General features: G+C 33.9%; 1 protein-coding gene across 1 annotated transcript in view; it reads right to left on the bottom strand.

Annotated features, from left to right (window-relative positions):
* Positions 1-9,968: 9,968 nt before the first annotated feature.
* Positions 9,969-22,894, bottom strand: part of LOC306887992 (solute carrier organic anion transporter family member 3A1-like) — a 62,066-nt gene continuing 49,140 nt past the window's right edge. The window contains exons 3-10 of the mRNA XM_079446076.1: positions 21,368-21,466; positions 20,576-20,851; positions 18,698-18,862; positions 16,883-17,081; positions 14,748-14,916; positions 13,683-13,855; positions 12,524-12,588; positions 9,969-11,668 (exon numbers count right to left, since the gene is read on the bottom strand). Of these exons, the coding sequence (XP_079302202.1) occupies positions 11,292-11,668; positions 12,524-12,588; positions 13,683-13,855; positions 14,748-14,916; positions 16,883-17,081; positions 18,698-18,862; positions 20,576-20,851; positions 21,368-21,466 (1,523 nt within the window). The 3' untranslated portion in view covers positions 9,969-11,291. The remainder of the gene's footprint in view (positions 11,669-12,523; positions 12,589-13,682; positions 13,856-14,747; positions 14,917-16,882; positions 17,082-18,697; positions 18,863-20,575; positions 20,852-21,367; positions 21,467-22,894) is intronic.

Here is a 22,894-nt window from a genome sequence, read left to right as displayed (position 1 = left end):
GCATGATGGGTTGTGAACACCTTCTAAATAACATTTTGTTTATGTGTATGCATTTAATAGGCCTACTATCTGTCAGTGAAAATGACATCTTAAAGGTTCTTTATTATTGGCATCCCTGCTGAAACAAACAATAGAGGCCATCGCAGAATTTGTAATGGTTTCACTGGTTATAATGGGAATTGCACTGGTTTTAATGGAAACTGTAATGGTGCCTGTTGGTCTCTACTTGTAATTGGTTGCCTTCTATTGGTGGCTTGTTAAAAGTTGATGGTTTGTAATGTTTATAATGGTTTTTGTATGGAAACCAGTATAATTCCTGTGATGGTTTCTATTGTTTTTTTGCAAGCATATGGTTCTATGAATAACCTTTAACATCCATAGAACTTTTCTATTCCACAAAAGGTTCTTTATAGTGAAAAATATATATTTTTAAACGTTCTTCACAAAAACCGTTGTCCCTTCAGTATAAAGGGCTAGTTCACACAAAAATGAAAATTCTGTCATTAATTACACACCCTCATGTCGTTCCAAACCTGTAAGACCTTCATTCATTTTTGGAACACAAATTAAGATATTTTTGATAAAATCTGAGAGCTCTCTGACCCTCAGTAGACAGGAATGCAACTGCAATGTTCCCAGGTCCAGAAACGTAGCAAGGACATCGGTAAAACAGTCCATGTGTCATCAGTGGTTCAACCATAATTTTACAAAGCTATGAGAATACTTTTTGTGTGCAAAGAAAACAATAATAACATAATTTATTTAACAATTCTTCTTCCCAAGTTACCATCTTATGCCATTTTGGAGAGTACCCCAGAACGTAACCAACGTAATCAGCGTTGTTTACGTTCAGCATGTGTACGCTGTCAGCGTTGTTTACGTTCAGCATGTGTACGCTTTCAGCGTTGTTTACGTTCAGCATGTGTACGCTTTCAGCGTTGTTTACGTTCAGCATGTGTACGCTTTCAGCGTTGTTTACGTTCAGCATGTTTACGTTCAGCATGTGTACGCTTTCAGCGTTGTTTACGTTCAGCATGTGTACGCTTTCAGCGTTGTTTACGTTCAGCATGTGTACGCTTTCAGCGTTGTTTACGTTCAGCATGTGTACGCTTTCAGCGTTGTTTACGTTTAACATGTGTACGCTTTCAGCGTTGTTTACGTTCAGCATGTGTACGCTTTCAGCGTTGTTTACGTTCAGCATGTGTACGCTTTCAGCGTTGTTTACGTTCAGCATGTGTACGCTTTCAGCGTTGTTTACGTTCAGCATGTGTACGCTTTCAGCGTTGTTTACGTTCAGCATGTGTACGCTTTCAGCGTTGTTTACGTTCAGCATGTGTACGCTTTCAGCGTTGTTTACGTTTAACATGCACGCGCTGTCTACTAGGGTTGGGTACAGTTCACATTTGAACCGGTACGGTACCGGTATCGGTACCTGAAATTCAGTACTGGTACCCAACGGTTCCTTTTTTCTGTGTAATAACAAAAACATTTATTTCAGTGAAAAAATAAATCCAAAACTCTCAATTTCAACATTTTGAATTATAGGGCCCTACTATTCTTATTTTTTTTCTTCCAGAAATTCTTGTGTGTTTTTTTTTTTCTGATAATCAAATGAAGGCATGAAACATTTATTTATTTTTAATCAAATGAAAATTAAACCCTTTTATTTTTTGGCAAACAAACAAAGGTTTACTGTTAAAATTAATACATGGTAGAAAAATTGTGTGAATATTCCTTTGAATTTTAGTTTTTTGTAATAATTGTATTTTTTCTACAATTAAGTGGTTAATGTAGTTGTAATAATTATGTTTTATCATTTAATTGTTTTATTTAAATTTGACAGTAAATATATAATGATGTACATTATACTGTACAAAAGTAAGACAAGAGTAATATATTTCTGTTACATGTTAAACTGCACTTCTTTTTTGACAGGTTGCCGTGAAGTTTCTGTATACAGTATGATATGATGCTAGTTCTCTCAAATGAAATGGTAAAATTGTCATGAAGTGACTCTCACAGACTGTAAGTTCATGTGTTCATATAGTGAAATGCAGAGGCCGAAAATCACCGCGAGTTCACGCGTGCTTCAGTATTTGTGAAGTAAACAAAACCGCGTCTCCGCCATTCATACTGTACATACCGAGGCTAGTGGAACATGAAGGTTTTAATATTCACATACACTAGTTCAGTGGTTCCCAACCTTTTTTTCATGGGACCCCCTGCGTACACATATGGTAATCTGAGCCCCCCCCATCATATTTCTACACGCCCATATATATATATATATATATATATATATATATATATATATATATATATAAATGCAATAATAATATTATTTTTTGTCTCTTAGAAATGCACATTTGACATTGAGTTGACAGTAGTATCTTGAGTTAGGATGCAGATGTAAATTTATGTTCATTATCAAAATCAATAACATCTGTAAAAATTGCAACAACCTCCTTTTTCATATGGTGAAATTTTATTTTTCTGACTGTTTGAGTTTTATTAAAATTAACTATTGTTCTTCCATAGTAGCATACATTAGGCCACGACTGGGAAGAGAGTGGTTAGAGAGTCGGACTTGTAATCCAAAGGTTGCGGGTTCGAGTCTCGGGCCGGCAGGGATTGTAGGTGGGGGGAGTGAATGTCCAGTGCTCTCTCCACCCTCAATACCACGACTGAGGTGTTTTTGAGCAAGGCACCGAACCCCCAACTGCTCCCCGGGCGCCGCAGCATAAATGGCTGCCCACTGCTCCGGGTGTGTGTTCATGGTGTGTGTGTGTTCACTGCTGTGTGTGTGCACTTTGGATGGGTTAAATGCAGAGCACGAATTCCGAGTATGGGTCACCATACTTGGCCGTATGTCACATCACTTCACATCACTTCACTTCACTTACATCATGATAACCAGAGTTAAAACCACACATATAGCACCTCAATACTGTGGTAAAAACGCAGCTATATGGTTTCTAGGTAGCCTATTTATATGTAAAATAGTAGTCTAAATACATTTATTATAAATGCACAAACGCTAGCCACACATTTCTGCCACAATACCATGGTGCAGTTAGTGTTACTACAGTAAATACATGTTAAACGATGGCGATTTGTAGATTAAAAAGCCTTCTGACTGTATCGTTGCACACAGTGTTTTTCTGCTGTTTGTCAGCGCTGTTTTATCTGGATTTAAACTAGTTTATATCAGTTGACTGATATCGACTGATACTAGTTTATACCAGTCATTTGTGTTCTTCGCTGAATTCAAGCGCTTCTCACTGGATCTCACAGCGCTGTATAGTGTTTGTGTGATCGGTGAGTAAACGCATCTGCTCTAATCCGCTCGATCTGCGCTGCGCCGCTGTTTGAACCGAGCGGATATGGTCCGTGTGGCGCGGCTCAAATGAATAGCGCTGTTTTGTTCCGCTTTTGCCACATAAACATTGAATATTTATCGAAATTGTATTTTCGAGGAAAATTATACCACTATATAATTATAGTTATCGTTTTATCGCCCAGCCCTACCTCAAAGTATATCTGCTCCCGCGCCCCGCTGTGAACTCTGGTGCCCCCCCAGGTTGGGAACCACTAGTTCATATTGCGATTCGAAATATGTGACAGACCTTCTTTTATTCATTCAAAAATTGACGAATTCCGTGGCATTCCGCGCTATAGAGTAAATTCCGCTTTTATGAATGGGCTCATTTCGGTTTGCCCTGTGTGTTGTGTTTTAAAGAGTTGCAGGGACATCATGTCACAGGGTCTCTCTCTGTCTCTCTTGTATGCGCCCAAATGCGTTCTCAGGTACCGAAATTTGGCACTGAATGATTTAATGTGAATCGGTACTCGGTAGTACTGACGCAATTACGTACCCTTAAAAGTACAGAGTTCGGTACCCAACCCTACTGTCTACTGAACGTAAACAACGCTGATTACATTTATTACATTCTGAGATACTCTCCAAAATGGCGGTAGATGGTAACTTGGGGACAATAACTGAATAACCGATGTCCTTGCTACATTTCTGGACCTGGGAATATTGCAGTGGCATTGTTGTCTACATAGGGTCAGAGAGCTCTCAGATTTGATCAAAAATATCTGTGTTCCAAAAAGAAATAATTTGTGTTCCAAAGATGAACGAAGGTCTTACAGGTTTGGAACGACATGAGGGTGAGAAATTAATAGCATGACAGAATTTAACAGAATTTAACATTTTGGGTGAACTATCCCTTTAAAACTCATACATCATAGACGATGAACGCGACAGAACGACTGTTGCAAATTCATTTGTCCTTCGTGTCAGAAGTAGCGCGGCCATTTGAAATAGGGTCAGAAATAGAACAGGACATCGGTTTACTGTCGGAAATTTGTCCTGTCACATTGCGCTGCATCCAGTATAAACTGACTGTTCACTTGAGGAATCAAAAATGGTTCTATGGCATTGCTGTGAAAACTCCCTTTGGAACGTCAATACTAGTGTAGTAAAGTAAAATAAGTGAAAAAGTAAATCAAATTCAGAATAACTCTCTTAAAAGGTATTTTAAATAGTTAAACTTGGACCAGGCTACTGAAGCCGTGGGAGAGTCAGAGGAGCTGCCTGCAAATAAATGAGCAACATTTCATGTCAGTGAGTCACAGCAGTTCTTGAATGCCTTGAGCCAATATAATTCATCTTCTGCAACATTAAGATAGAAAATAGTGCCCATATTTCCATCGGCTCAGTGTGCCACTGCACCGGACCCAGTTTAGCTCTGCATGTGTAATGTGTATATCAAGTTATTCAATGGAAAATGACCATGCTCCATATCCAATCTGCTTCTAAGGATTTCATGAAGGCAAGTAATGTTTTTTTTGTAATGCTTTTAAATAATCTCCTCCTGCTTACACACACACACACACACACACACACACACACGTTTACTTGTTTGCTATCTAAATGGGGACATCCCATAGGCGTAATGGTTTTTATACTGTACAAACTGTATGTGCTATTGCCCTACACCAACCCTACACCTAAACTTAGCCCTCACAGGAGACTTTCTGCATTTTTACAATTTAAAAAAAACTTTGTTTAGTTTATTTTTAAACCCGTTGTACAAATTTGTCCCCAAAATATGGTTAAGTAGGTACACACACACACTCACACACACACACACACACACACACACAATGCTCAACCCTCAGCCACAGGGAAGGGAAATACTTAAGATGGTATTTTGAAACAGTCCAAGGAATAAGTGAAAAATGCTTTGGAGGTAATCAGACACATTTTTTATTTTCTTCATCTGAAAATCTCTTTCTGTAATCTTTTCCTGTATTGTGAAACATTGTAAAGAAAAATAGCAATTGCACAATATGCAATTATATATTGTAATGTTTACAAAATAACTGCTAGTAAATTAATGGAAAATAAACAAAGTTAAAATGAGACAATATTCAAGAGCATTCAACATTGATTTAATATCCAGATTGTAGTTTACTTTTGCTTGCATTTTTGAAAGAAAAACAATCATTTGGTTTTGATCATAAAGCATCAAGCTCCTTGTTTTTTCCCTATACTCAGTCTGTATTTGAGCATTTGAGCTGCTCTCAACATCTACTTTGAACTGAACATCAAAAATGTACAACACAAAGAGCCAACTGACAATCCACCCTTCCCACTTCTCTCTCAAATATTATGAGTGCCATTTGAAGAGTGTTATGCGTATTTTGGATTTATATTTCTGACACAGCAGGGTTTATCTTCATCTGAAGACGATAAAGTTGTTTGATAATTATGGACAACTTGAGCAGTGGTTCCGAAGGATAATTTTCAAAACCATAAATTCAGCATCTTTTTCAGTTAAAGCACTGCAGCAGACATCGACTCTCCTTTGAATGATTTATTTACATAAAATATTATGTGCATTTTCACACAAACACATCCGTCTCCTGAGAAATTAGGCCTTGTAATGAATCCTCAAATTAATTATGCACAGTTTGATGGGATAGCCATAGCAGTGATGGATTATAATGTGAAACAAAGCAAAACAGATGCAATGTGCATAGAAACGTACACACGACAAATGCCAAATCAAACTCTACTAATGCACTCCATGGTTAGGGAGTAAGTCTTTAGGGAGACATTGTAGATATTGTAAAAGCTTTGAATTCCCAAACAAAAACACTTTTCATTTTTAAGAGTTTTTTCCCCCAGTCTCACATAATATACTAACAAAGTCTTCTGTTCTAGCAATTAAAGGAATAGCTCACCTAAAAATGAATATTTGCTGAAAATGTACTTACCTTTAAGCCATCCATCAGAACAGATTTGGAGAAATTTTGCGTTGCTTCACTTGAGAGTTCAAACTCATAACGAGAGATAAAAATATCACCATCAGTTATACTAGCACTACAAATATCAGTCCATCAATTAACATCTTATGAAGCAAAAAGCTGCATGTTTGTAATAAACAAATCCATCAAGACGTTTTTAACTTTTTAACCTTTGATGCTGGCTAAAATATGAGTCCCCTATCACTGTAAAACCGAACAGTGAAATGAATGAACTGAAATGAGTTAATTTCACTCAAATATTAATGAAAGTTCATTGGACTTAATTGAAATAAGTTCTATAAACTCAAAATGTTGTTGTGGTAAGCTGAACTTAAAATGATTGAGTTTTTTAGTTACCAGCATGCTTTGCATCAGACAACAAGGAAAATAAATGTTGAAATTAAGTGTTATTTTGTGTGTTTTGCACAAGATTAACATAGGGAGACATGAGTTAATACTTAAATGTTGTATTATGTTAGGATTTACATAGGTTTCGGTTATGTTTGGTTTTGAATATACTGCATGTTGTGACTATTTACATGCAAGTGTAAAGTGAGAGTCTTTTTCATAACTAAATTATCATGGGCTGGTATGATTTTGCTGACTAGCACTTAATTATAAAGATCAGAATGAATGAGCCATTTATGGAAGTAAGTTGTTTGTAAATATCATTGTGAAGAGTGGGGTGGGATCATGGAAGAGAGGCTTGGCTTGGCTCTTTTTTAAGCTCTACTAATTTAAAAATAAATAAATAAATTGAGTTTGTTTACTCAAATGTTTTGAGTATTCTTAACTTATCAGGTTTTACAGATACATAATATTGCTTATTTTTCCAGTGAAAAAGCTATCTTGTCTGAATCAGGAGAGAATTATGCACAGATCAAACACTATTTACAAGTGAAAAGAGTCCAAAACAGTTCCAAATAAATATGAGGGGGACAACAGGGGACATTTCATTGGAGGAAGCATTATAGACTCATATTTTGGCAAGAAGCAATGGTTTAAAGTTATAATGCCTTAGTGATGGATTTGTTTCTCAAACAAACATGCAGCTTTTCACTTAAGTTGTGTGGATTACTTGTGGCCTCTTATACTGACGGCACCCATTCACTGCAGAGGATCCATTAGTGAGCAAGTGATATAATGCTAAATTTCTCCAAATCTGTTCTGATGAAGAAACAAACTCATCTACATTGATGGCCAGAGGGTGAGTACATTTTCAGCAAATTATAATTTTTTAGGTGAATTATTCCTTTAAGTATGTGAAATGGTCGGTAATTGAATTAGCTCTCTCTTAACTGTGTTATTGCTACACATCAGTTTAAATAGCTCTCTATTTGCTGACAGTAATAACCCTGATAAATAACCCTGCACTGCAGAACATAAATGCTTCATATCCTCATCCCTCCTGAGTTTGGATCCTCTGAGATGTATGAAAGTGGGAACTGAACAGTATTGCACCAAAGACATATTTGAGATGTCAGTCTTGACAACAGTGTATTCCACGAAGCATATTTTTAACAAGAATAAATCTTTTGTAGTGTTGGCAGATGTTTTGTGTCTTCTGCAGGTGCTGATGAATAGGACATCATGCTATAAATATCCTCCTGAATATTTCAGGGATATTTAGTACATTATTCAGTGAATATTGCTCTGTTGTTGTTGTTGGTTTCGCATCCCAAATGGGTCTTATTGCTACTTATTCATTATTTTTAATAAGTGAATCCCACTTTCTATTATATCTTATTTGTATTATAGAGAGAGTGAGTAAATGTATATATAAAAATATATACTGTATGTAATGTATCAGACAAAAAAACAACAACTTTAAACTAAAAACAAAACAAAAAATCTAGTTCAAAATTAAATTTTAATTAAATTATACTAAAACGACACTGCTGCAAACTACAAAATCAAAAAAAGCATTGCATGTGCTTCCCTATTATACTATAATTAATGGGTCTCTTTCCTTTAAGTCTCTCATCGTACTCTCCTTCCAGTTCTATCAGTTCTTCTTTTATCTGTCAAGGCTGCAAGAGGGAATCTAAGCCACATCAAATAAAGACTTTAATCTTCTTACACACCAGGGCAGATTAACACGCAGTATATGTGTCACCTCACTTAAAGAGACACCGTTAAAAATTGATGGAAGATAAATACTCCTAAATCCAACAGATGGATTTCAGTTCAGATACTCCTGCAAAAATCTTTACGGTGATTCCAAACAGCCTGGCATTTGGTGTCCATTCAATTAAATAAATAAAACAACTTTAAGGTTGTACGGTTTCTATATGACCTTTTGTTGTGAAGAACGTGTGAAGGATATCAAAAGAAAGCCCTTTTACCCAATAGCGGTATAGCGTATAATTTCAAAGACCTTTGGTGAAGTATTGTGCTTTTCACCTTCATATCCACAATAGATCAAGCAGTTTCTTTATTTCAGGACCAGCTTAAGGTTCTATGAAAAAAAGCTTCATGTCCATACTTTTAATAATTCCTTGGTTGAACTGCAGGTTGTAGCTCAAGAGGCGAAAGTAAAGCAAGGAATATATTATCAGAAGAAGACAAACACAAATGCAATAAGGCCATTCTGAATCAAATCTCTTTTTCCATAGAGTGGAAATCTCACTCCAGCAGTCAAATGGCTTATAGTCACATTCTCACCATTTTGCCCTAGATTTTATAAATAACCAAATTGGGTCCATTTACATCTACACTATAATACTTCCTCTTATTCTTATTTTGATGTGAACCCAACCCAATACTGTATGAAAGAAAATTAAATAAAAAATCCTAGTGAATAAAAAAAGAGCATAATTCAGAGTAGATTCTGCATAATACTCTACTGATAAAATATCTGAAATTCTATTCCATTAAAGAAAAGTACACCCAAAAATGAAGATTTGCTGAAAATGTAGATGAGCTTGTTTGCTTATACGAAAAGATTTGGAGAAATGTAGCATTATATCACTTGCTCACCAATGGATCCTCTGCAGTGAATGGGTGCCGTCAGAATGAGTCCAAATAGCTGATAAAAACGAACTAATCCACACGTCTCCAGTCCATCAGCTAACATCTTGTGAAGCTTGTGAAAGCTGCATGTTTGTTAGAAACAAACCCACCATTAACAGTTTTGCTGTTGCTTTTGGCCAAATTATGAGTCCATAATCCATGATGATGCTTCCTCCAGTAAAAAGTCCATCCCTTTCATATCAAAGTTCACTAAGATGTTTGTTTAGAACTGTTTTCAGTTGTAAACGGTGCTTTATCTGTGCATACCTCTCTCCTGAACCACTTTTTCATGAAATTAAAATCAACATTATGGATACAGGACTCATATTTTAGCCTGAAGTAACAATTTGAGTTTAAAAACGTAATGATGAATTTGTTTATTACAAAAACACACCACAAGACATTAATTAATAGACTGTAGTTAATTTTATCAGCTGTTTAGTCTTTCATTCTGACGGCACCCATTCCCTATAGAGGATCCACTGGTGAGCAAGTGATGTAATGCTAATTATTATTTTTTTTTTTTGTTCTGATGAACAAACAAACGCATATATATCTTGGTTGGCCTGAGGGTGAGTACATTTTTATACCTTTTTTGAACTATTTAAAATTTTAGGTAAAAAAAAAGAACCAAATCTGCGATTTTATGAAAAATAATTTATTTGCTGAATAAAATAAAAATTATGTTGCCATTTTAAAAAAAAATTATACGAAAAGCACACTGCTTACATTTTTACCTGCAGTGACGCTTGTAAAACAAGAATGATGTGCTATGAAGCTTTAGAGGAAATTCAAATAATGCAAAATCAGAAATTCATCATGAAGTTTTTATCCCAAAGTGTCTTCTGTATACAGCTCTATATTTCTAATCTGCTAAGAACCCACAGTCTTATTGCAGTGAAGTGAAATAAAACAGTTTAATCTCAATCCAAAGCTGAAACACACTTTACATGTTACATTATAATTGTATAAAATTGTATTCTTCATCCAACTCATAAATACCAAGGCCCAGCCTGATCATCAGAACGTTATTTGCTCTACAGCGAGATGAGAGCACCACTCATGAATGACAATAGTCTTCTACCTTTTAATAAAATCGCCTTTTCCCAGTACTCCTCCTCTGATGTCAGTCATACTGTAGGTCACAATATTCCCAAAGTCTTGTCCCAAACACGTCATTATTGTCATCTGAATAAAGAGGCATTCCTAAATTCATTAATAAAACTACAAATAAACAGTCTCATTCTCTATCTGTCTTTATCATCCAAAACAAAATCTGGTTTGTCAAATACACTCGCCCACTATTGCACAAATGTATAAAGAAGCTAATCATGTACTGTATCAATAACCTTTACAAATGAAGACATTATAGGCCTTAATAAACAATATAAATTAAAAACAGCAGAAAGCAAATGCTGCAAAAGCACTTAGAAAAGAAAAAAACATCTCTCAAACACCCCTTTGAATGTTTTGAGAAATAACTGATATACTGGTTTTATATATATGCATTGTATAAAATTGCAGTATGTAGTATACAATAGAATTATATATTAGTATTAATAAACTGCTTGTGATGTACTAAATGATCCCCATAATAATAACAGGCTGGGACGGGGATTGAGAACATAACCAGCATCAACCAGCCGGATGATAGATGACAAGTTAAATTTGCTGATGCTAGTTGTAATTACTTGAAAAATTGTGGAAACAGTCATTTTGTGTATGACTTCAGCTAGCTATGTGAAGTTAACAAACCAGCTACACAGTCAGGCATTGAAGTAGACGCCTTCAGCTAACTACTATAACATTTTACTGGCACTGGAGGAACACCTTTGTAAGTACTTGTAAAAACAAGATGGACCCAGTAGAAGAGTTTGAAGGAGTTTACAATAAAGCGCAACAACAGTTTCGCACATCCTGGAGTCCTTCAGTAGAACGATGCTTGAATTAGCATGAAACCACTATAAAACGGACTCCATGTTTTCACACCACTCGTGATCCTCCAGGCTATATATAAATTTAGTCCTGTTGACTTGGCTTTGACTGCTGTCCTTTTCCAGACTGTCCAGATTCATGCTGGACGAGAAAATTTCTGTGGGCGTAACATATCCCTCATAGTTTTTAATGTATTTCTTGTAGTTTCTGCGCAAGCATAGCCAGGTGGTTGTGTAGAGGAGGAATGCCGCAATCTTGAGGACGATAGCCATGCTGACGTACAGGTGCCGGTAGCTCACGTTGTCGTACAGCAGACAGGCGCCTTTGTCCCCGCACTCATCGCTCCAGAAAAGGCATGTGGAATCGATCCCCGTGCCAAATATCAGAGGAGGAGGAATGAACCCTGAAAGATGGTTTATGCATCATTTGAGATTTGCATTTTGATCTGTTTAAACATGTATTAAATATTTTAAGTGAGAAAGTCTTAATTTTCTGATTAATAAAGCAAGTTGAGAACTTCTTAATTATGACAAACGGCTTTAAAGGGTTGGTTCACCCAAAAATGAAAATTCTGTCATTAATTACTCACCCTCATGTCGTTCCAAACCCGTAAGACCTTTGTTCGTCTTCGGAAGACAAATTAAGATATTTTTGATGAAATCTGAGAGCTTTCTGACCCTGCATAGACAGCAATGCAACTGACACGTTCAAGGCCCAGAAAGGTAGTAAGGACATTGTTAAAATAGTCCATGTGACATCAGTGGGTCAACCGTAATGTTATGAAGCTACAAGAATACTTTTTGTGTGCGAAGAAAAAACAAAAATAACAACTTTATTCAACAATTTCTTCTTTCTTATTCAACAATGTACTTACTACCTTTCTGGGCCTTGAGCATGTCAGTTGCATTGCTGTCTATGCAGGGTCAGAACGTTTGTGGATTTCATCAAAATATCTTAATTTGTGTTCAGAAGTTGAATGAAGGTCTTACAGGTTTGGAATGACATGAGGGTGAGTAATTAATGACAGAATTTTCATTTTTGGGTGAACTATTCCATTCATTTGACTGCTAGAATACTATTGTTTTTTGAACAGAAGTGGCAAATGAACTTGTCCTTGTTTTATGGCACTTTGGATTGCGAGGAAATTGAATCTGTAGTATGCTTATTTCAGTGAGGCAACCAAATTACTCTCCACAATATACTGTGCAAGCATGTAGTTTGAGTTGTAATGTGATTGTTCTGTGCTGTGATATCTCACCTAAAAGTCGCAGTAGTAGAAAAAGAACTCCAAGAGCGTATGACTTCAGCTCTGGGCTCACAGTTCTAAAAGAGCAAGAGTCCAAGTCAACATAATGAGCACAAAAACAAATCCATATTCATACACATATTCATGACACACACACAAAGAGACAGAGACGTTCAAAGTCTCCCCTCAGATTTAAAAGAAAAAAAAATCTGATATACATATTTATCAGATATATCATTTATTTATTACACTACCAGTTTGTCTTTTTAAGAAATTAATACTTTATTTAGGAATTATTTAAGAATGATGCATTAAATTGATCAAGAGTGAATAACATTATATTTCAAAAGATTGCTACTTCAAATAAATGTTGTTCTTTAGAACTTTCAATTTATCAAAGAATACTGAAAACATATCAACAAAAATATTATGCAACACACTGTTTTCAACATCAATAATAACAAGAAATGTTTCTTGAGCAGCAAATATTATAGCAGGATATTATAATGATTTAAAGAGTGAGGGAAAACAGTGTTGCCGTCGCATTAATAACTTACATTTTTAAATAGAAAACAATTATTTTAATTAGTAATAATATTGCAAAATATTACAGCTTTACTGTATTTTTGGTCAAATAAATGCATTCTTGGTGAGCACACAGTATATTAATTATAGGTCTTACAGATGGATAGATAGATAGATAGATAGATAGATAGATAGATAGATAGATAGATAGATAGATAGATAGATAGATAGATAGATAGATAGATAGATAGATAGATAGATAGATAGATAGATAACAATGATTAGGTAAGACTAAAAGCTCTATAAAAATATTAATATCATTCTAATCTTATGACAATAAGGATGTTTACACCACAACTACATAGAGGAACGCTATTGATGGAATCACTTTCAGAACAATTTTTCCAGCTGATGGACAAAAGTATTGACAGTCAAATATAATTCTTTTTGCATTAAATAGTTTGAGCATTGATAGCTGCAGATGACAAAAGTGCAGTTATAATATATATAAAAAGTGCAGGCTTATAATAAACAACACTGTCATGGTCATCATTATAGTTATTGTTCTTGGTTTGCACAGGCCATACCACTGGAGCTCTCTTTTTTTACTCTCATTTCAGTGTGTAATAAGTGAAGGTAGAGTCACCTGATGAGGATGATGACGGAGGGCGTCTGGGCCATGGCTCCGATCATACTGCAGGCACAGATCACACACAGGAAGGTGAGGAAGGCCTCCTGGCAGCCGGGACGCGGGCATTTTCCTGGCACAGCCGTGGCAAAGTCATTGTATGCGGAGATACACGTACATCCCGTCATATTCTGAAAGTAAAAAACATGATCACAATCAAATAAGGTTACACTTTATTTTAAGGTGTCCTTGTTACAGTTTAATTATACATGTAAGTACTGAGTAATATTAATTAACTACATGTACTTACTATAGGGTTAGGATTAGGGTTTGGTTTAGGGTTAGTATTATGCATAATTTATTGTTATTATAATAGTAAGTATATGTAACGTGTAACAAGGATACCTTAAAATAAAGTGTTACCTCAAATAACATTTATATTCTCCTCATAAAATAAATCTACTTATAATTTTTCCTTCTGATATGTGCAAATATGACAGTAAGCATAATAAAGTGATTTTAAATCACTCAATATATGCCACCATTGACCATTAAATTAAAATGAGGGATTATTTAAAAATAAAATAAAAATGACATGAATATTAAATGAGGGTTTAGTGGACTAGTGTAAAGTAAAGAGTCATTATTAGCTCTCTGAATGTGCTATAGTTAATTTTATCTACAGAGAACCAATGCACTCTCGAACCCTGGCAGAAACAGGCTCATTAAACCCACCAGTTGGTATATTCATGTCGTGAGCCAGTGCTCAATTACGATAATGGTTGTGACTGTTGTCTTGGAATCATCTATTCCAGTTTGGACCATTCGCTTTGTATGGTAATGAGTGCAGAGGCCCATATTGCAGTGGCCATTAAGATGCCTGGCAGGCAGAGCGCTGTGTCCTTTCCGACATACTGTATATCTGATGAGCAATGTGGGCTTCGCTTCTAATGACCCACGCTGGACATGAGCTGTCCAGAAAATGGACAGATATACAGAGAGATATACAGAGAGTATGTGACAGCAAAGAGAAAAGAAAGAGCGAGAGGCAAACGTTGTTGTGTAAATGAGATGGGTAATGACCTGAGAGAGAGGAGGTGGAAATCCGGTGCTGATGGCTCTGGTGCAGCCAGCGAAACAGGAGGACAAGTAGGTCACACCGTTGGAGCCACAAACGGGGCTAACGAATGAAGTGTGGCAGTTACAATGACTCATGCAGGGGGCTTCCAACCTCTGGCCTACTTGCAGTGTCCTATATACATACAAACACACATTCACCTGTTTGAAGCCAGTTTTTTTGTCTCGCATTTGATATATTGAGTGTCAATATGTTCATTTGATTTATCACACACAGCCCTGTTTGTTTAGCAGCTTAGATATGAGCAGGCCCAGATGGAATTGTTTGACTTTTGGGGATGGAATTGGTCCCATTTTGGGGAAAAACCAATAGTGTGGGATGGTGTACACAGAAATATTGAATAAATACGGAATGAGTCTGTGTGTTGAGTCTGAACTATTTGGAGCAGCAGTGACATCTTGTTCGTGAGCAAACTGAATGATTTGGGACGGCTTGTTCATGAACAAACTGAATGAATGAAACATCTGCTGACCGACTGAACAAGAGGGGCATGTGATTTTGTTTAGTTTGTCAATCTCACTTAGAGAAGAATTATGAAAATCTGAGATTCACTAAAATGGTTTTCACAAAAATTGTTCTGCTAATAATTTGCAGTGAAATAAAAAGTGTTGCATTAAAAAGAAGAAAATATAAAAACTAATATAAAAAATATAAAACATTTTTATTATTATTAAACTAGTAAAACTGATTATAAAAATAAGGGAAAAATCTTCTGCAAATAATTTAGAAACAACAACTTGTATAAAATTACTGAAAAAATTAAGTATTAAAAAAATAAAAATAATAAAACATTAATACTTAATAATAATAATAATAAAATATGTGAAAATATAATTTTTTCCTATAAATAATTAGAAGAACATTAAATAAAAAAATAATAGTATTAAAATTAAAATATTAAAATAAAATAAAATAAAAATGCTAATATTTGGCAATGGAAAACTGTATTACAAAAAATAAAATTTTAATTTGTGTAAAAATCATGAAAATCTGAGATTCAGAGTTTCACTAAAACAGTTTTCACAAAAACTTTTCTGCTAATAATTTTCAATGAAATAAATAGTGTTGCATTAAAAAGAAAGACAAATAATAACTAAAAATTTAAAAAAAATTGTGTTAACTAATAAAAATTATTACAAAAATAGGGGGAAAATCTTATACTAATAAATTTAGAAAAAACGATTTGTATCAAATTACTAAAAAATAAAAACAATATAAAAATAATAAACCATCAATAGTTAATAATAATACTAAAATATGGAGAAATAGACATTTTCCTATTATTAATAAAAAAAAAAATTGTATTAGAAGAATATTATATAAAAAAGTAATTGTATTAAAAGTAAATGTTAAAAAAAAATCAGGTAATAGGACAGTTTCTGCTAATAATTGGCAATGAAAAATTGTATTACAAGTTGTATTACAGTTATTTTTAATTGTTTAAAAATGCATATATCAAAATAGAATAATAAAAAATAAAGGAAATGGACATTTTCTGCTAATAATTTGCAATGAAAAAAATGAATGAAAAAACTGACTTGCTGAAATTTGAGTAGAACATTCTTATGATAATCTCTAATTTTGTAAATTATGTAATTTTGTAAACATGGCTAATTAAGCTTAATTAAGTATATGGCTTGTTTTGATCATGAATGATGTTTTAAAGAATCTGAGTGATTCAATGACTTGCTTATAACACAAAAATACACTCATTTTTGGCACCTACTGGTGTAATGACGAAAACAAGCAGAAAGCATCAACAAATGAACAGATTTAAAACATTCAAGTCACTGAGATCAATCAAAATCCACAGTACTATGTGTGCAGATCTATAAGCAAAGATTCCATGTGGGCCTGGAAAATAAATTGGGATGTATTACTAATCCGTTCTCTCCTATTCCCTTGAAACACTCAATAAAAAAAACAGTGTAATCTGTAAAATACTGAAGCTGGCTCATACACTAAAAGAGAGGTTTCGGCATCTAGACTTGTCATACTCTAGCTTCTCTGCAAAGACATTATAAATGGCACAAAAAATAACAAGGCTGTGAGGAGAAAAAAGCAGCTGAGCCGTCCGTACTCGTTGCCATAGGCGACGGTCACCCCAGCGACAGGTCCTGTGTCACAGCCCAGGAAGAGGAAAGACACGTAACAGGCACTGGAGATCAGGTTGACCAGCATGGCCATCCGAATCGCTCCCAGAGCAGACAGGTTCAGCTTCTTCACCAGCAAACCTCCCAGAAATATGCCCAGACAGGCACACGGGATAGCCGTCATCCCTGTTTATGAAGAGAATATCCACAGAATTACGTGTTACATAAAGTCAAGCTTTGCTGTGCACCTGTATACCCTTTTATCTTTGTTCTTTTCTTTGTATTGCAGCACTTCAGATGTTGATAAATTGCTTTTGTTGTATTCCTCATTTGTAAGTCACTTTGGATGAAAGCTTTTGCTAAATAAATAAATGCAAATGTTATAATTATAAATTATAATTTGTGCAGGTTTACTGGCTAAGAGTCAAAGATAAACGTGTTAAGATAAAGTGAGTTTCAAAAGAAAATCTGGGAATCCAAATTTATTTCACTAAAATTGTTTTGACGAAAAATTCATAATTTGCAAAGGAACCTTATTAAATAAAAATATACACATTCACATTAGAAACATTTTCTGTGAATATGGAAAAAAATATTTGAATGAAATTGCTAAAAATAATAACAATAAAAAATACAGTAAAAATAGATGAACTGCTAATATTTTTGGGGAAAAAAATATAATTAGTAAAACATTAGTAATTAACACAAAACATAGGGGGAAATCTGCAATAATTTGCAAGGAAACTGTATTAGGAAAAAACTATAAAAATACTTTTAATTGCATTAAAAGTTTCATTTAAAAAAAAAAGCAATACAGTCATTTTCCTGTAATAATTTGCAATGAAATAAATGCTATTGAATTTAAAAAATACACATTTAAAAAATAGATTTTCTGTTAATAATTTTGAAAAATTATATTAAATTAGAATATAATACTAAAAATAAGGGAAATTAACATTCTTCTGTTAATAATTGGCAATAAAAATTGTATTAGAAAAAAATGTAAAATTAATTGTAATTACAATTAACATTAAATTATAAAAAATTATAAAAATAGGAAACAGTTTTGCTAATAATTTGCAAAGAAAAATTTAATTATTTGTATCAATTCAGTAACAATAATAATAATAAAAAATACAGTAGAATAGACAAACTGCTAATATTTTTGGGAAAAATTATCACTTGTACACTAAAATTGTATTTTATAACACTAAAAATAGGGGAAAATCCGCTATAATTTGCAATGAAACGGTATTAGAATTTTTTTTTATTATTTTAATAATAAAATTATTTTTTATAAAAATTTTAAAAATTAAAACAGCAAAACAGATATTTTCCTCTAATAATTTGCAGTTATTGATTTTAATTATTTTTTTAATCACATTTTAAAAATAGATTTTCTGCGAAGGGAAATTGACATTTGTCTGTTAAAAATTTGCAATAAAACGAAGTCAAATTAATTGTAATTGCCTTTAAAATTAAATTAGAATAAATGAATAAAAGTTGGAAACAAATTATTTTGCTAATACTTTACAATTAAAATTTGTATTAGACACATAATTTCAATAAAAATTGCATTAGAAAAAATATTAAAACTGAATTGCAATTAAATCGTAATGTAAAAAAAATAAGAATTGTTGTATTAAAAATTAAATGATAAAAATAATAAAAATAAGACAAATAAATGTTCTACTAAAAATCGTCAATGAAAAAGAGCAAGACAAAAAGACACATTCTAACTGACTTTTGGAGCTCGTTCTGTGAGTGTAAGTGTGTGTCTACAGCATGAGTTTTATACACACCCAGCAGCTGATTAGCAGAGCTGGTGGTGAGGTTGAACTGCTGCTCCAGATATTTGCCCAGGAAGGCAGCAAAGCCAGCGACAACAGCAATCTCCATACAGGCAGCCAAGACAATACACGTGAACACTGGGTTTGACAGCAGGTGCTTGGTCACCTTGGGAATAACTGGAGTGAAAAAGGAAGCGACAGAGTGGAGAGACGGGGAGAATGGAAGAGAGACAGAGAGTTCAGTGACTGAGCACAAAATACAGAGTAATGACAGACTAGCATTCAGTTAAAGTTAAGATTGACGCTAGTTAGACTTGAATGAAGAAACAGATGATTTATGATGCAATCAACAGACATTCACCCCCTAATTTCCTTTTTTTTTTTCTAAAGTGCTGCGTAGCCATCATTTTGATTTATATATTTGACAGATGTGTTTGAAACATCACGACGGAGACTGCTTTTATACCAAATGGCAAAACCTTGAAAAATGCATCGACCAAGTTGGACAAAACAACTGCCTGCATTATTGCTGCACAGAGTCTTGTGTGTTTGCCTTTAGCTTGTGCTGCCATGGCTTCTTTGCTGGTAATGCATCACGTTAGCTAGCATGTAATCAGATATCACATGATTGATGGATGCTGTTGTACAAAATGAGAGCCTTACAAGTATAGTACAATGCCAGCATAACAATTACTCTATTTACAGACAAACAGATGAGAAACAAGAACGGCAGTATGAACCCGGAGAGTGGCGGTTAGCAAGCAAAAAGTCTTTCAGGCTGAAAGCTTTAGTGCTTCTTCATGTTTGGCTGGAAACATATTTAAAACCTTGACTCTAATAAGTAGATTCAGATGGAAACTAATGTTTATTTATTTTTTTTGAGCTTTTGTCATTGTTATTATTATTATTTTTTATTTAGCCTTATTTTTTTTTATCTTTATTTAATTTCAGTTTTAGTTTCAATAATTTTAGTACTACTTTTAATTTAGTTAGTTGCCAAAGTAACTTTTGACATTTTTTAATTTTTCATCTAATATTTATATTTTATTTTATTTCAACCAGTGTTATTTTACTATCATTATAGTTTTATAGTATTAGAGGATACTATTATAAATTAATTTTGTTCATATTTTTAATTAGACTTATTTTTTGTAGTTACTTTTGTAATATATATATATATATATATATATATATATATATATAAATTTAAATATATCTATATTATAGGTCTGTCTTTTTTAGTTTGTTTATTTAATTTGAGTTATTTTAGTATTTGAAATTAAACTGAATAAATTTTGTCTTTTTATTTTCTTACAGTTTAAGTTCAAGTACTAAAATAACTAAGTACTAAAATAACAAAAATTAAATAAACCAAAACTAAAAAAGACAGACATATAACATATTCAGTTAATGATTTTTGTTTCCAAGTACTTTTTTAAAAAGCTGTAACGTAAGTGGATGTGGATGTGTAGACGTTGAGTGGAAATCTGCTGAGCTTTCTACAAACTCCTGCGGGTACAGATTCCATGTGGGCCTGCTAATAAGTACAACTTAACTCTAATTGTCTAATTGCCTTCTCAGTGTATCATTATGTATAATTAGACTTGCGAATAGAGGAAGATGTCCGGTACAGTTTAAACAGATTTAAGCAGATCATCCCTTCAATTTAACATACACGCAATCAGGAAAAAGACCCACATCGGGTGTTTGTGTCTAGCATTTCTCCTTATTCTTTAAGTGTAACCGTATTCAGCTGAAGTAGACTAATCTCAGTAAGAATACAATGAACATCACATGGTGGATTTGGAAGTCATCGATTCAGTGAAAGGGAAGTGTTTAGCGGTTGTGTAACTGTGTATAGTAATTGGAGCCAGTTACTGGCACAGAGACCTCGGAGCTGCTGGCAGCAGGACAGACTGTTGCTGTTGGGCTGGTAGTTCTGCACGACTCCATTGATGGGCTTGGATTTCTCATAATCCTGGGGTAGAGACGAGGGCAGCATGGCCTGCTCGCTCTCAGGACCTTCCTCCACCTCCTTGCCGGGCAGAGACTGGGGGAAACCGAACATGAAGAGGGCAGAGAAGAAGAGTAAGACACCGCAGAGGAGAAAGCCGCCCCACCATGCACCGATCCAGCGGGGGTCATCAGGAGTGATGTTCAGCTTAGCTGAGAAAAGCAAATATAAGATGGAAAATACATGAATAATGTGTAGCGGAATGGTAAATCTCTCACATATGCAGACATTAAAATGCAATTCACAAACATCAAAACCATTGCGCTGTTCAAAGTCATTGGAGTCATTGAGCTATTCGCTAAGCCTTACTCTACTAAAAATGATTTTATTGCCATATTTGGTGGAATAAATGTAGCTGAAATGAGCAAACCACTTACATAGAAAGGGATGTCCATTTACTTTTGACAACATAATGCATCAGCAAGTAGGAATGAGCATCTTAAGTGTGAAAGTGTGAAAAATTCTTTGTCCTTTTTTTTTTAAGGTGATTCTCTCGCTGATTACTGATTGTGACAGTGAGACAGAATATGAGGCCTTGTGCTCTCACTTATTCAATAGATGCAAGAGCTGTGTTGGTGGGAAACATAATGCCTTGCAGCAGCTTTCTGTTGTTCTAAACTGAGTGTTCGTGTTGTATTTGGAGATACAGAGGAAGAACTGAAACTCACTTGTGTCGATGAACAAAGCATCCACATAAAAGTTGGTACAGACAGATCCCAGGATGAAACCGCAAGCAGGTCCAAACACCAGTGTGGAAAAGAGTATACCTGAAATGCAACAATAAAAATGATCAGATATAATATTTTGGAAACATTAAACTTATAAAATGGTCATTATATGAGTTACAAAGTATGTTCCAACATTTGTTGTTATGTGTGTTTTTTTAATATATATATTTATATATTTATTATTATATATTTATATATTTTTAATATTCTCTAAAATAAATATAAATAAAAGGTTACACTTTATTTTAAGTTGTCCTTGTTACAGTGTAATTATACATTTAAGTACTGAGTAATATACATTAACTACATGTACTTACTATACGGTTAAGGTTAGAATTATGGTTTGGCTTAGTACTTGCATGTAATTATACATAATTTATTGTTATTGTAATAGTAAGTTAAGTACATGTAACATGTGTAACAAGGACACTTTAAAATAAAGTGTTACCAAATAAAATTGTATTTGTATGGTATTACTATTAAAACAACATTTTATATTACAAGGATATTATATAAAATAAACGTAAATATTTTCTAATCAAGTTTATGATGTAAAGCAACAGTAATCAGTTTTTCACAATTAATATGATCTAAAATAAATAATAAATACAATTCTGTTTGTATGGTATTATTTTTAAAGCAACATTTTATATTATAAGAATATATCAAATAAATATAAATATTTTCTAATCAAGTTAATGATACAAAACAGGAATCAATAATTAATTTCTAAATAAATAAATATAAATAAAATTGTTGCTATATGGTGTTATTATTATCAAAACGAAGTTTATAAAACAACAGTCATCAATTTTTCACAATATTACAAAAGCAGGGAAAGATTAAATTTTTCCAGCCACAAGGTGGCATAGTCAACCCAAGGAAAAGTCACTTTTATAGAAGACAGATTTACCATCAGAAATCCATGAAGGAACATTTTTATATGAGAAATATTGTAGTGTGCATGCAGTGTTTTTTCCAAAACAACAGATTAATTCAAACAAGCAACGCGTATCAGATGTCTACAAAAACAGTATTATTCCTTTATGCCACTGCTATATGAAACAGTTGCATACTGGATATGCAGTTATTTGACACTACATGTTCCAAGATCAATAGTAATGCATTAAAAATAAAGTAATGAATGCTATGTATAGTAATACTAAAAATAAAGTATAATAAATAGAAGCATTCAAACGCACAACCTTCCCAAACTATGAGCACAATGCCTGAACAAATATTCCAAGGGAAGAATGAGAACTAAATTCCACATAGTCAGAGTAATTCACCAGTTCTTGACAGGTTTGCACACGAAGCAAGAAAAAAGGGATTTGCTTTTGAGCGGAATGGAGTGGCAGAGCTCCGAACAGACGATGCTGTGCTGGCACCTCTCAGAAGCGGCAGACATCTGGGGCACAAATCCCTATTAATATGCTGTCAAAAAGTGTGACAGCGGCTCAGCAATAG

This window comes from Barbus barbus, assembly GCF_936440315.1.
Source record: "Barbus barbus genome assembly, chromosome: 22".
Taxonomy (NCBI): domain Eukaryota; kingdom Metazoa; phylum Chordata; class Actinopteri; order Cypriniformes; family Cyprinidae; genus Barbus; species Barbus barbus.
Note: the sequence above shows the minus strand (reverse complement) of the source record. Positions and strands in the feature narration are given on the sequence as shown.